Source organism: Typopeltis vanoorti, chromosome 1, assembly GCF_054136105.1.
Source record: "Typopeltis vanoorti isolate ZY-2024b chromosome 1, IOZ_Tvanoo_1.0, whole genome shotgun sequence".
NCBI lineage: Eukaryota > Metazoa > Arthropoda > Arachnida > Uropygi > Thelyphonidae > Typopeltis > Typopeltis vanoorti.
The window spans coordinates 98137774-98153581 of NC_143549.1; the positions used below are offsets into that span (position 1 = coordinate 98137774).

A 15808-nucleotide genomic window follows, 5' to 3' on the forward strand; every position below is an offset into this window, starting at 1 on the left:
TAATTTCTGTAACTGCTAAAATATCCTGTCATTGGAGCCCTTCTGACAATGTTACCTTTGGCAACTGCCTCCCCACCAAAAACATTCTTATGCATCAATAAAGTTATCAGAACCCCATTGAAGAATAGTTCTGAGGTCAGAATTTGGAATTTTAGAAGTAGATATTCTGGAAGTCTTGATGATTGTAGTGTAAGGATTGTCAAAAGAGAGAAGCGTGAATTGTACTGTCATCAGCAAAACTATACTGGATTACCAGTCAACAAGAATGTAACACAGAAGGAAGATAGCAGGGAAAATAGCAGAGCCTTGTGGAACACAGAATTAACTTGAAGTCTGAGGATCCATCCACTATCATCATGCAATGTGCATCCAAACAAAACTGACAATACAGATGCAGAACTCAGAAGACAGAACCATGTGATAATAGTTTACTTATCACATGGTTCTTATGTGATAAGTAAAGTAATTCGATAAGTACCTTAGAGCCACTTGAAATTCTCCGTACTTTTTTTTTCAGGCATTTGTCCAAATATTTGACATAAAGTTGACAGTGGAAGACAATCATTTGATAGTCAAGAGGCCTCAATATATCACAGAAGTTGATTGTTAATGGTTTTTTCCATTAATTTAGAAAGAGCTGAATGAATGAAATTGGACAGTAACCGCTAGTCTGATTTCGAAAGTGATTAACATACCTTGTCGCCAAACCAACAAACAGTGGGTTGTTTGAATCCCACAACAGGCATGAATATTTGTGAATGTCCTCCAGTGGGAGATAATTTCATTTCCCAGTGCAAGACCATACTCACTGGAAGTCTGAAATGGCATAAAAATGTTCCATTTGGTCTCTAGAGCAGGAATTCTGGACTATGTACAAAAATAAATATTAAAAAAATAATTAAAAATAAGAAAAAAATCTTTAGCTCAATAGGGGGGTGGCAAAGATATGTCAGCTTTCTTAAGAATAGGTTGAAAATGGACTAATTTCCAGGCTTTAAAATATATATACAAGTGGAACAGGAAAGAATAAAGATAATAGAGTCTAATGTGGTGCATAACCCTTCAGTGCAATTTGAAAAATTATCAGATGATTTTTGTTTCCAGTTCAGGCAAAAATCTTATGATTTCTTTCTGGGTAAAAATTAAAGTGCAACTGAATGTGTATTAGAAACGGTAGCAGAACATATATCAAGATCATTTACATAATTTGAGAGGATAAGTAAAACGCTGCAGCAGATCCCCCCCCCCAATCCTTTTTTATGGATGGGGGAATCTGCTGGGAAACAATATAGCTGGACAAAAGTTGTGGGCAATAGTTTTGGTAGACCAGAAAACATGATGAAAGTTTTCTGCTTTTAGCCCTTCAAGGTCAGTTTTGAATATGCTGATAGTTTGCTGACTGCCATTTCAGGTTTTGGTATTAAAAAAATATATAAAAATTAAAAAAAAAAAAAGATATTTTAATGAAAGCTAACTACAATATGCCCTGTTCTTTTTGTATTGTCGTGGCCACTTTTTGGAGAAGAAAAATTTAGATAAGGGATGAAAGTTTAAAGTAAAATGGAGAATAAATGTTGTTATAACAAAAAAGAACTGCTTCAATAATCAGTGCAGATGTTTAGATCAGGTGGCTGAAAGCAAGAAAATGAAGCAAAGAAGTCATGAAGACTACAACTGGCATTCTTACAACGGCAGACAACACATGGATGAGAGTCAGAAATATTCCATTGGAGAGAAAATCAATACTAGACTATGGTTTGAATTGCCTGGAAGACAAACAGCATTCGCAGTATACTTAGAAGGGTCACTAAGATGAATGAAGAAAGTATCCAACTCAGAATCTCCTCTTTTTTTTATTTTTTATCTTCACCTAAAAATTTCTCTATCTATCTAGTGCTTAAGGAGTTGTTAAGGTTATATGAAGCACATAAACAATTTGTGCAAGATCACTAATGAATAGCAAATGTCTCATTATCGGTCTGTGCATTTGGGAAAAAGAGAGCCAGCTAAAGTTGCAAATATTAAAAATCTCCAGGAAAGATGACCTTACTATTATCAGAGTTGGACTGAAGGAAATAAATTTAAAGAAATGAAATCAAACAGTTCACATCATAGACAGCCATGAGGAAAAAAAAAAAAAGAGGACATTCTAAGTTGGTTCTTTTACTTTCTGACGTGGTATGTCAGAGTAACATACCTACTAGTAACACCAGTGAGACGAAAGAAGTCAAAGAGAACGTAACTGGAAAAAGTGAAGTGAATAGTCACTGAAGATGAAATCTGAATGTCAGAAAAATTGTGAGTTTGCAGATTGAATGTGGAAATGAAGATCATTGAGGTTAGAATTAAGGCCACATAATCTGTGAAGCAACCTGGAAGGCTTTGGAAGGTCTGCCTTTAGCATGTGATCTATTTCTTTATGCTTAATTTTTCATGGTGGTTGTTCAGAGCTGAGATAAAGTGGAAGGTGCATGAAATATATAGTAGTGGATTCACAATTCCTCTGAAAATCATGGTTTCAGAAATGTCCCCATACCATTCAGACTCCTTTGGGCATGATTTGACCTGGCAGAATAATAACAAGATTACTCACTAGCTGACCTGGAAGCCAGCCTCCCATCATGTTCAGTCCTCTATGCCAACCCGCAGAATAACTATTTTAAAGTTGCACCCTCGAGAAGAAGAAATGTTGAGTCTCTCATTTCTACTATAATTCTGAAAACATAGCTCATATTGCATGCTACACAAAAATGGGGGAGGAGTAACAGACTTAAATCTGGAATGCAAACATTGTTTACTGGAAGCTTGAAGTGGTTAGTAATTAAATGATGGTATTACATCAGGCAATGAAATTCATTAAATCTAGTCACCAGACAGGTTTGTCCTTTTCTCTGAGGGATATGGGCAGTACCAGCCATAGCAAATGCAGAGCCCAATTGGAATCATTTTATTGGTCTTCCTAATTTAAGATAATTAGGTACTCTGAATATATGCTATTAAACACTATTAAAAATTAAAAATATTTATTTTTAATATATATATATATATATAAAGGATACTAACAGGTGTATGCAAACAAAGTTTGCACCTGAAGTATCTTCAGGACTGGGGCAACTCATTGCAAAGTGGACTAAGTTCTCCCAGAGTAATTTAATAATAAGGTGTGACATCTTTTGGCAAATGGCATATGGAAATACGAGTTCTGCATTGCTTCAACCTTGGTATCACCTCTGGGTCTGGCTCCCACTGAAGAGATCTTAATAAAGGTCGAAACCAGTCTGAGTAGTAACTCTTCCCATAATGCTATGTATATTTTTCCTTACTATCCCATAATGCTTTGCATTATGGGATACTAAGGAAAGTGATGAGAACTTAGTCCATCTTTGCCACAAGTTGCCCCAGTCCTGAAGATACTTCAAGTGCAAACTTTGTTTGCTGATACTTGGATAAAGGATTAAACTAAATATATAATTTATAGTCTAAATAAGTGGAAAAAACTTCCAAGATACTAACAGGCTACTACCAATCTAAGCAGAGAATCTGGCTGCTACAGGATGACTGGACTTCAAAGTTCAACATGCATCATACAGTCATTGCTAGAGCATCACATCAGCATTTTAAACATGAGGTACAGCACTAGATACTGCAATCATACATCATTGCAGTCATACTGCAATCATACAATCGTCCTTTTAGGCCCAAACTGCAACATACAAACATCTGCAACTATATTGGTTGTACTACTAAGCAGAAGAAAAACATGAACATAAATGATTGGAAACATTTCATAAAACTGGAAAGATCCCTATGTGTATAACACAGAAGTAGATTTAAGAAGACTCCATGGGCTGTTGTCACATCAGCTTTTGCTACCATAGTGGTCAGCTTATCAATATGTACATTTTCAAGGGACTTGTGGCCAAGATTAATGCAATGACATATTCAACTGAAATTCAAGAGAAAAGAAATAATAAATAATAAAGGAAAAAGTTTTATTCTGTTGTCAATCCATATGATGGGAATTCGGTTGGGGGGGGGAATTCCCCTTTAACCATTTTTATAAATACGAAATTATACTTGGAAATGAAATTGCAATAAAGTTTGATTCCAAGTATCAGCGAAATATAAGAAAACGCGTTCATTTTTGATAGACCCCAAAATATACTGCACAGGTAACTAGGTAACTTGCAAGTATCGTTCTGCTACTCGGACTTAGTGAACAAACACGGTTTTCTCGTACCCTCACCATCAAGTATCCCTGCAATGCGGGAGGTATCTGCACATCTCTGAATACACAATTTTTATGCGTAGGCCACAGTAAGCATTGGTAGTGTTCATCGAACAACCAATTAAAATTTCTATACCTTCCAGTGACGAGGGAGGAAGACAAGAAGTATTTCACACCTTTAACTATACCAGGTGGGAATATTTTGCTCGGGAGGGCTAAACACTACCCCACGAACACTCATCAGACGGAACACTTTTATCAAATCCCGAAATGTGTCAAGTATTAGAAGACATACTTCTGCTTTTAACGCTACAAACAACTTAACCGCTTGATAATACAATTTAACTTTAACTGTTTAGAAGTAAAATGTACGGATGGGACAAAACAACAAATACATACCTCGTTTGTTCTTTGAAGCGTTTTTCCTTGCTAGATTTACTTCTTCGTCAACCTTGCGCTCCAGATACTCTTGCTTTTTTGTTAACATTTCTTCTACTTCTCTAAGTCTCTGAATAGCTTCGGCGGGAGTAGGGGCTTTTTCTTGCCCTTTACCTCCTCCAAATAGTTTAGCTAAGAAGCTCATTTTGAAGTTTATATTTCCTATTAACTATAACAAAACAAATTTACGACGCAAAATGCAAAGATCTGTAACCAACTGTGATATTCGGAGGTTATGCTTATACTACTTCAGCTTCTGTGACATACGTTATTCTTGACTTGGATGCCCTAATTTAAGCCTAAATTAAAAATATATACATTTACTGCTGTTATTAAAATACGGATTTCTCTTCTTCTCAATTACTAAGTATTTCAGTTTAATAGCGAATTTACACGAAACATACATTCACTGAAGACAACACCTCAGTAAATGTAACAATATTCTGATAGGATAGAATGAATCACTACTGATATATGACGAACAGGAAGTGACGACAGGATGGATAAATAAAAAAATACAGGATTTTGTTCATGAAGTAATAAACAAAGGAGGAATCATACTCATATGATAACATTTGTCACTGGCCTAATTATCACACTCTACAAGAAATAATAATAGCCAATGGTGAATTTCATTGATAAGATTATGAACTGCTTTTGTTAAAACTACGTCATTTATATTATTATTATTATTATTATTATTATTACATTCAATTAGCGACGTTCACAGTCAAAGAGTACAAGAAAGTAACAAAATAATCATAACTCAGATAACCGAATTGTGCATTTCCGGCTTATCCAAAGGATTTGCAATCGACTAAATATCGCTATTAAATGTTACATGTGCAGAGTCAGTACAGTTTCCTGAGGTTCAAGGAGGGCCAACTATCTGTAATTGGCTACCGGTCGAGATAGAACGGCCCGCTCAGTCTCCAAAAGTCATAGGGAGTAGGCCTTGTCTATTCCCAATAAAGGAATATAAAACGTTAGCTGATTATTATAATTATAATAATTATTATTACTACTGGCTCCATGGAATCCACAGACCCACAAAGAGAGGTCCGAAACATCATAATCCTATCGAACATTTGTGCAGTATCTATCATATTTTGCTTTGAACTCATTCATTAGAATGGGCCCAAAAGAGACTCTGGGAACCTACTCTGCTCATTCACCACTCTCTAAGCCTAAAACCTAGTTTCAACAGCCTTGCTAACTAAACTCTTGCTCAGTTATCAAGGATGGCCCCTAGTTCACCCAGAAGCAGATCTGTTCTGAAAAATTACCTCTGTATTAATCTTGTAAAAACCCTTCCGGAATTTGCATGTGTCATCATATCACCCCTTTTTCCACCTGTCTTTCTGTAAAAGAGAAATCTTCAACCTGTTCTAGCAATGTTGAGTTGAGTTCGAGGTTATATCGTAGTGTGTAGTGTTCGTGCAAGCTCCTGATAAGATAAGTATTATTTTCAGTTATCGTTGATAAAATTAGTTAATATTGCGTAGTTTTGTTTGCCTTGTGTATTTTAGTGCGTCTGTTTGTGTGTTTTTGGTGTGTATAACTTATTATTTGATAAAACACGTTGCAATAATTATGGCACCTGTACGAAGGAAAATGGCGGCCAGTAATGATGGTTCGCCATCGTTATCAAAGAACAGTAGTATAAAAGAAATGAGTCAGTGTACTAGCTGTGAAATGTACGCTTTACGGAGTGCAGTCGGAGTGTGAATAGATGATAATAAAGGATTGAATGTGTGTAGAAAATGTAGGGAGAATACGGAATTGAAGTGTATTTCGGATTGTGAGTGTGATATTTTTGTCAACCTTCAGAATGAAGAAAATAGCGATATGACAAGAAACGGCAAGGTTGTACATGAGAATTATGAGAGTGTGAATGATAGTATTAATGGTTTCTCAGAGAATAAAGAAGATGAGATAGATGCATTGAATGAGATCGCGTTGTTGAATGGTGCGATAGAAAGGGCAAAACAGCAGCTAGAGTGCATGAACAAAAGTCGACTGAATGAACCAACCAATAATAAAAGGTATGACAGGAAAAATAGGCGTATGAATGTGAACATGAACAAAATGAAGGATAGAGTGCTGTATGGAGACTCGTTAGTACGAGGTGTGTTAGTAGACGATTTGACAAAATCGTACCAACCTGGTGCGACCATAAAGGATGTAACTGAGTCTATTAGAGAGAAAAGGAAAGGGTGAAAGAAATGATTGTTGTGGCAGGTACGAATGATTTGAAAGGAGATAAAATGGAAATGATAGAAGACCTGAATGAATTGTTTGAGGTAGCAAAAGAAAAGAGCGAGAGAGTAAGAATGATTAGTCTTTTGCCACGGTATGACAGTGAAATGTTTAAAAGGAGGGCCATAATTGCGAATGACTTTATGCGTGGGTTATGTATGACGAGTGGTGTGGAATTTGTGGACGTGTGGAGTGAGTTTGATGGGCGAAAGGATCTATACAAGATGGATGGCTTGCATTTGAATGGTTATGGTGTAAGAAGACTTGAGAAAGTGTTACTGAATGTAGTGGATGTGCAAATTCAGGGAAACTAGATTCATTAAGGGGGGGGGGAGTAGATATACAGTCCTTAGGGAGGCAGTTGAATGTAAGAATGAATATAATATGCTAGAGCAAATAAGGACAACAAACCACAGTGGGATAGTTAATATAAGGCATCAAGGTAGGGTTGGGGCTAATGGGGGTCTAAAATTCATGTACACTAATACTAGGAGTATAAGGAACAAGAAGGAAGAGCTTTTGGCCATGGTTGGCACTTCCAGACCACAGGTTATTGGTATTAGTGAAACATGGCTGACTATAGATGATATAGCTAGCGGGATTGAATGTGATGGGTATAGTGTGTTCAGGAATGACAGAGAGAATAAAATGGGGGGAGGAGTATTGTTGATGATAGCTGATGAGCTACAGCCAAGGAGAATAGAAGTTGAATTGCAGGATAGAGAAAAGAGCACATTTGAGGCCACTTGGTGTGAGATTGTGGCTAGCAGAACTAAATATACAATTGGGTGCTGCTATAGACCAGGTGATGGAAAAGATGGTGGTGACAGTATTCACAAGCAAATAGAAGAAATGAGTGGAAGGAGGGTGATTATTATGGGAGATTTCAACTATGGTCGCATTGATTGGAGTGAGGAGAGGACACACAGGAGGAAGGAATTGGATTTTATGCGGTTATTAAGGGATAACTATCTGCGACAGCATGTAATGGAAAATACTAGGGGTCAGAGAGTGCTTGATCTAGTAATTACATCTGAGGATTTGGCTGTAACAAATATGACCACATTGCCACCAATCGGTGAGAGTGATCATAGGGTCTTGACTTGGGAAGTGGCTAAAGGTATAGAATTTTCAATTAAGACAGGGTACATGTGGAATTATCGGGCTGGAAAGTATGACAAGCTTATGAGTTTGATTGGCTCAGTGTCATGGCATGTACAACTGCAAGGACTAGAAGTTGATAGTGCATGGGAGGTGGTTAAGAAGTGCTTGCATGAAGCAATGGCTGACTGTATACCTAGAGTCCGAATAATAAATCAAGTAGGGGTTAAATGGATGAATAACACCATTAAGCTTGAGCTGCAAAAAATGAAACAACTATGGAGGGAATTTAAGGAGAAAGGTGACCGGCAGGCACATGAACGGTATAAAGCAAAGGCCAGAAGGGTGACGAGTGTGGTAAGAAAAGCAAAAAGGATTACGAAAGAACATTGGCCATGCGGGCTAAAGAGAATCCTAAACAGTTTTTTAGATATGTAGCAAGTAAAAGGAAAAATGTTCATGGCAGAATGATTTTGAAGAATGCCGATGGTAGGGAGGTAACTGAATCAGTTGAGATAGCTGAGTTACTGAGTGAGCACTTTGCAAGAATATATCATCCAGGTAGTGACATTGCAGAAACGAATGTACCAGTAGATTATACGGGAATTGTGGTGAATGAAGTGGAGGTGAGTAGTCTATTGCATAACGTCGTTATCAATACATCTGTGGGATTGGATGGTATACCAGCTCGTGTAGTACGAGAAGCAGCTAATGAATTGTCAGTACCCTTGACCATTTTGTTTAATTTGAGTCTCGGGTCTGGGTTAGTCCCGAGCGGGTGGAAGGAGGGGAAAATAGTTCCACTGCATAAAGGTGGTTCAAAGACCGCTGTTGTAAATTACCGACCGATTAGCATATCAGGAATCATTGTCAAGGTCTTAGAGAAATTAGTCAAGAAAAGAATACAGGATTGGATAGATGAAAATGGGATATTGTATGGGGACAACATGGTTTTGTGAAGGGTAGATCATGCCTCAGTAACTTGCTCACGTTTTATAACACAGTGACAGCTGAACTGGATAGGGGTAATGGGTTTACAGTGATACTACTGGACCTTGCCAAGGCCTTTGACAGGATACCACATGGAACCATAATCAGTAAACTGGAGCAGATGGGGATAGATATAGGGTTGGTAAGATGGATAGGAGGGTGGTTGAAGGAGAGATACCAGAGAGTGGTTTATTCAGGAGTGGAGTCAAAAAGACGTCTTGTGACTAGTGGAGTGCCGCAGCGCTCTGTTCTTGGACCACTGCTTTTCAATTTGTTCATTAATGATATTGGAAAGGATTTGAGAGGAAGTGTTCACTTGTTTGCTGATGATGCAAAGTTGGGTAGAGCAATTGTGAGTGCACAGGATGTCAAAATTTTACAGGATGATTTGGATAGTTTGGAGGACTGGGCTAGGAAAAATGGATGTCAGTTTAATGTGGCAAAGTGTAAGGTTATAGAGGTAAGGCAAAAGAATAGCAGCAGTATATCGCATAGGTGGGACCGTACTCCAGGAGATTGATGAGGCCAGGGATTTGGGAGTGCTGGTGGATAGGGAGTTGAAGTTTAGGGGGCATATTGCAAAAGTGACTAAAACATCTCACCAAATCACTTGGCTTATGAAAAATACTTTAACATGCAGAGAGAAGCAAGTTGTTGTTCCTCTGTATCGAGCCTTGATAAGACCCCATCTGGACTTCTGTGCCCAGTTATGGGCACCAGGGTTTCTTCGTGATGGGGAGGAAGTGGAGAGGGTCCAGAGACGAGTGACCAAGATGATAGCAGGTCTGTGGAATGAACCTTATGAGAATAGGTTGAGGATTTGTGGGTTGCAGAAATTGGACGATAGGCGAAGGAGGGGTGATATGATTGAGACATTCAAATTACTGAAGGGTTTTTATAAGATTGATCCAGAAGATATTTTTGAAAATATGACTGGTGGTGGGAGGACTAGGGGCCATGCATGAAAGCTGGGCAAGAGCGTGGTTGACAAGGGTGTTAGAGCTAGGTTTTTTCTTGGAGAGTGGTGAATGAGTGAAATAAGCTTCCAGAGTGTGTTGTGGGTGCTACGACCGTGAATGAGTTCAAGGCAAGATATGATAGATACTGTGTGAATGTTGAATAGTTGTTCCAGACATGATGTTAGGGCTCCCTCGATGAGTCTGTCGACTCCTTGGAGTTTCCCGGGAAAAAAAAAAATAATAATAATAATAATGTTCATATATAAACCTGTTAACATCATGGTTACTTTTACTTAATTCCGGAAGGGTTTTTACGTTGTAAAAACCCTTCCGGAATTTGCATGTGTCATCATATCACCCCTTTTCCACCTGTCTTTCTGTAAAAGAGAAATCTTTAACCTGTTTTAGCAATGTTCATATATAAACCTGTTAACATCGTGGTTACTCGGCTCTGAACGCCTTCATCTCCTCCTTATTACTAAGAAACCCAGGTTATGAGATCTCTGTAGGGTATTCAAGGTGCAGTCTTATCAAGGTACGATAAAGATAAATAATAACCTTTTTGTCAAAGTATTCTTCAGTAACAAAGCAATCTGATGAGGTGCTTTAGCTACTTTTGCTATATGCCGTCTAAATATTACTTCCTATCAAATAATACTTCTTTCATCAGTTTCCTGTTAGTATACTTCTATTATTGTGGTATACAGCTGGTAATTTTTTCACCCCGAAATGCATAATCTTACACTTTGCCAGATTAATCTGATATCCATTCTCCTTTGTCCAGATTATCAGTCTATCAAAATCATCCTGCAAAATTTTAACATCATCTGTATTCACTATTGCTCTACCCAACTTTGCATCATCGGCAAACAACTGAATAGTTCCTCTCAGATCCTTTCTATATCGTTCATGTACAAATTAAATATTAGCAGCCCAGGAGCAGAGCCAAGTGGCACACCACTAGTCACTGTCCTTCTTGTGGACTCTACTCCTGAATGAAACACAACCATTTCCACCCAACTAATCCTATATCCATCCCCATGTGCTGCACTTTACTGATTAGAATTCCATGCGGTGTACCATCACAGGCTTCAGCAAAGTCCAGCAGTATCACTGTAAACCCATTACATTTATCCAACTCAAGTGTCACTCTATTACAAAACGTGAGCGAGTTACTGAGGCCCTTCAAAAAACAATGTGGTCCCATATAGTACCCGTTTCCGACTATGAATTCCTGTATTTTGTTCTTGACAACAACTCCTGAAATGATGAGCAGTCGGTAATTTGTTACATAAGTCTTGGAGCCTCGTTTATGCAATGGAATTATTTCCTCCACTTTCCATCCCCTTGTGACTAACCCAGAGCAGAGACAGATTAAACAATGTGGTCAAAGGCATCGACAATTCCCTAGCACCTATATATATACACACACACAAACCATGTAATCCCATAGCTGTTTTCACATTGATGTTCTGTACTATGCTATGCACCTCCATTTCATATATTTCAGTTCCCATTTAAGTCTTAGCCTTTCTCCTTACTGCGATATTTCCACCTTGATGATGACTCTTGCAAAATGTCCTCCTTAGTAATTCAATTTCGACTGATTCAGGTACCTCGCTACCATCGGCATTAATTAAAATCCTTTGTCTGAATATTTTTCCTTTTACTTGCAGCATATCGAAAGAACTGTTTGGTATTATCTTTGGCCTTCACTGCTAATTTCCTTTCATTCTCTACTTTTGCTTATTGCAGACTGATCTTCATTCCAAAAGTTTTGCACTCTTCGTTTAAAATCTTCAAAGACTTTGCCAACTGTGCTAAGATTCTACAAGAATATTAATATTGTCTGCATATTTAAGGTGGTTGATATGTATACCATTTATTTAGAGAGCTGGTGTTTTGGTTATTATTTTATATATATTTTAGAGACGGATAGTAAATAAATTTGGTCAGGGCAGAAAACCTTGCATGAATCCTTTGGCTACTTTGAATTTGCTTTATTTTATTGAATTTTTTAATTGCTAGAGAATCTTTATAATAATGTACAAGGAATGGATATGAGTTTTTGGATGTGAAGAGAGATTTAGAGAAGATTGTATTTGTATAAGACGGACGGCCTACATCTGAAAGCGTTAGGTATCAGGAGTCTTAAAATAGTTATAACTGGCATGAGCCCTAACACAGAGAGTCAGGAAAATTAAATTATAAAAGGAGAAATGTTGTGAATGTGAGTGTAAGAGAGACAATGTCACATAACTGTGTAAATGGCGGAAATGGGCTTTATAATGGAAATGTTGACAAGAGAAGGATTTGAACTTTGTGTTCGTACATGACCCATCAAGCGTGGGCAAAGAGTCAACATGTATAAGGCACTAGAGAATAACATAGACCTGCAAGTGGTTCAAATATGTCATGCAGACAAGAGTATACAAAAGAACATGCAGGTAGATTATTATGTCTGTACACAAATGCTAGGCGTATCAGAAACAAAGAGGACAGAGCTTGTTGAATTGGTCAAAACGTTGAGACCTCAGATTGTGGATATTACTAAGACTTGCCATTCCGAATCAGATATACTACCTGGTAAACGGTACAGTTGTCAAGAGTAAATTGTAAAGGATACAGTATTTTTGGAAAGGACAGAGAGCATACGAGAGGAGAGGGCGTGGTGCTAATGATATCGGATGACTTGAATCCAGTTAGAATTGAGACCTATGATTGCAGTACAAGTACTAACAGTATTTCATTTGGCAGTGAGTTTGAAGTCATCTGGTGTGAAGCGGAATCTAAAAAGATTAATTACATAGTGTGGTGTTGTTACAGACATGGTGAATCGGTTGCTAGTGATGATGAAATGCATTGCCAAATAAAAAAGATGATCGCGAAAAGGGCAATCATAATGAGAGACTTTATTATCCAAATATTGGTTGGGTAGCAGTAGAATCTCATGAGAAGAATGACAATGCATTTATTGAGATGTTGCGGGACAACGTGTTCAAGCAGCATGTGACAGAAGGAACTCGAGGTCAAAGAGTGTTAGATTTGATTATAGTGTCAGACGGCGTTTCAGTTAAAGATGTAACTATTCTGCCTCCATTAGGTGAGAGTGATCATGCGATACTAATTTGGGAAGTAACAAAGTTTATGAATGTTACTTCGGAAAAGGTTACATGCTGAACTACAAAGCATGAAATTATGATTAACTGAGGATAATACTGAGTTTAGTAGAATGATATCGATTACTGGATGGGAAAATTCGACAGTGGATAGAAAGCATTTAAATAATACTTAAATGATGCGATATCAAAATGTATCACAAGAGTTCAAAGAATAAATAGGGTAGAAGTGAAATGGATGTGTATTCTTATTAAGCAAAATATTCGTAAGAAAAGAATGATGTGGACGGAATACCGTGTGTGTAATGGTGATGACCGTTATTGGTGATGAATGGTGATCATTGTATGAATGTAGAAAGTGGCTCTGAGTGCAAAATACACCCCACAAGAATGTTATCGATATATTCTAAGTAACAGAAAGAATGACTAGGAAAGAACAATTCTTCTAAATGCAGATGGCGTGTAAGTAACAGATGCATATGAGATTGTTCAACTAATGAGTGCCCATGTTGTTAAAAGCTATCAAACTCGTATATGCAACATTGAGCTATGGTTTTAAAAATGTTGAGTAGTTGTATAATTGTGGTATAACTGATATATAGATGGTCTGGTTGGCCGAGTGGTTAGCGTATCCGCTCTCCAACGGAAAGGCTGCTGGTTCGAATCCCGCAGTCGGTATTGATGACTGTCTGTGAAAATTATGATTTGTGATTTTCTGTGAAAATACCAGTAGTGAAGTACAGTAAATGGCGTTAGCGTACATGATAATGGTAGTTTCGGTTCTTTCTAGTTGATGAATTAAGTGGTGGAGATGGAGTAGTGCCCTTCCTCTATGAGTCCTTGAACTCCCTGGAGGTGTCACGTAATAATAATTGTGGTATAACTGATATATGTGTATAATTGTGGTATAACTGATATATAGATGGTCTGGTTGACCGAGTGGTTAGCCTATCCACTCTCCAACGGAAAGGCTGCTGGTTCGAATCCTGCCGTCGGTATTGATGACTGTCTGTGAAAATTATGATTTCTGATTTTCTGTGAAAATACCAGTAGTGAAGTACAGTAAATGGCGTTAGCGTACATGATAATGGTAGTTTCGGTTCTTTCTAGTTGATGAATTAAGTGGTGGAGATGGAGTAGTGCCCTTCCTCTATGAGTCCTTGAACTCCCTGGAGGTGTCACGTAATAATAATTGTGGTATAACTGATATATGTGTATAATTGTGGTATAACTGATATATAGATGGTCTGGTTGACCGAGTGGTTAGCCTATCCACTCTCCAACGGAAAGGCTGCTGGTTCGAATCCTGCCGTCGGTATTGATGACTGTCTGTGAAAATTATGATTTGTGATTTTCTGTGAAAATACCAGTAGTGAAGTACAGTAAATGGCGTTAGCGTACATGATAATGGTAGTTTCGGTTCTTTCTAGTTGATGAATTAAGTGGTGGAGATGGAGTAGTGCCCTTCCTCTATGAGTCCTTGAACTCCCTGGAGGTGTCACGTAATAATAATTGTGGTATAACTGATATATGTGTATAATTGTGGTATAACTGATATATAGATGGTCTGGTTGGCCGAGTGGTTAGCCTATCCGCTCTCCAACGGAAAGGCTGCTGGTTCGAATCCTGCCGTCGGTATTGATGACTGTCTGTGAAAATTATGATTTGTGATTTTCTGTGAAAATACCAGTAGTGAAGTACAGTAAATGGCGTTAGCATACATGATAATGGTAGTTTCGGTTCTTTCTAGTTGATGAATTAAGTGGTGGAGATGGAGTAGTGCCCTTCCTCTATGAGTCCTTGAACTCCCTGGAGGTGTCACGTAATAATAAATATAGTCCATTTATAATACATATATATATATATATATATATATAGAGAGAGAGAGAGAGAGAGAGAGAGGCTTTAGAGAAATCAACTCACATAATGAAAAAGGAAAAATTGGTCCCAGTTGGGGAAGTAAATACAAGAGTAGGGAAGTAAATAGAAGGGAATGATTGCCAGACATACAAAAATATTTTGGAGAAAAGAGCAACGCTACTGGGAATGGCAAATACCTGTTCGATTTGTGCTCAGGACATGGAGTGGTTATTACTAACACAATGCTCGGACATAGAAATGTGCACAAATTTCATATAGAGAAGAGGCAAGGAATAAGAAAATTCTCATTGACTATGTTATTCTTGATAGTGTGTTTTCTCCCTGATGCAGGACATTATAATGTACAAAGGATTTGAAATTGGAAGGGATCACAATTTAGTCTTGAGCAGGATGAAATTCACTATCATTTTAATGGCTAATATAAAACTGAATAAAATTGGATAATATTGAATTTCATATTGAAAAGAAGAATATCTAAGAAAGTTTTAAAGCGAATAAAAGTTGATCACCTCAGAGATTTCAACTGTAGACTAAAATACACAAACATTATTCAATAAAAAATGAAACAATTTGAATACAGGAACCAACCCTTGGATATTCATTGGCAAATACTGAAGAAAATTGATTGATTCAGCCAGAGAGGCTTGTGATGAGGTTGTCTGCAAAGATAAAAAAATTAGACCTCCAAGGTGGACACAGGAAGTTGAAGAGGCAGTGAAGGAAAAGAAGAAAGTATATCAAAAGTTCCTGGAAAATAAGTCAGCTTGTGCTCTTAGGGAATACACAGAAAATTGTAGGAAAGCTAAACTGTGTAAAACTAGGTAAACAAAAAT

The 15808-nt window shown here is 37.6% G+C and overlaps 1 protein-coding gene across 1 annotated transcript in view; it reads right to left on the reverse strand.

Moving 5' to 3' along the window:
• The window catches only part of shrb (charged multivesicular body protein shrub), a 59395-nt gene extending 54280 nt beyond the window's left edge, over nt 1-5115 (reverse strand). Inside the window, exon 1 of the mRNA XM_090398520.1 lies at nt 4628-5115. Coding sequence (XP_090254646.1) covers nt 4628-4811 — 184 coding nt within the window. The 5' untranslated portion in view covers nt 4812-5115. The remainder of the gene's footprint in view (nt 1-4627) is intronic.
• Nucleotides 5116-15808: the final 10693 nt, after the last annotated feature.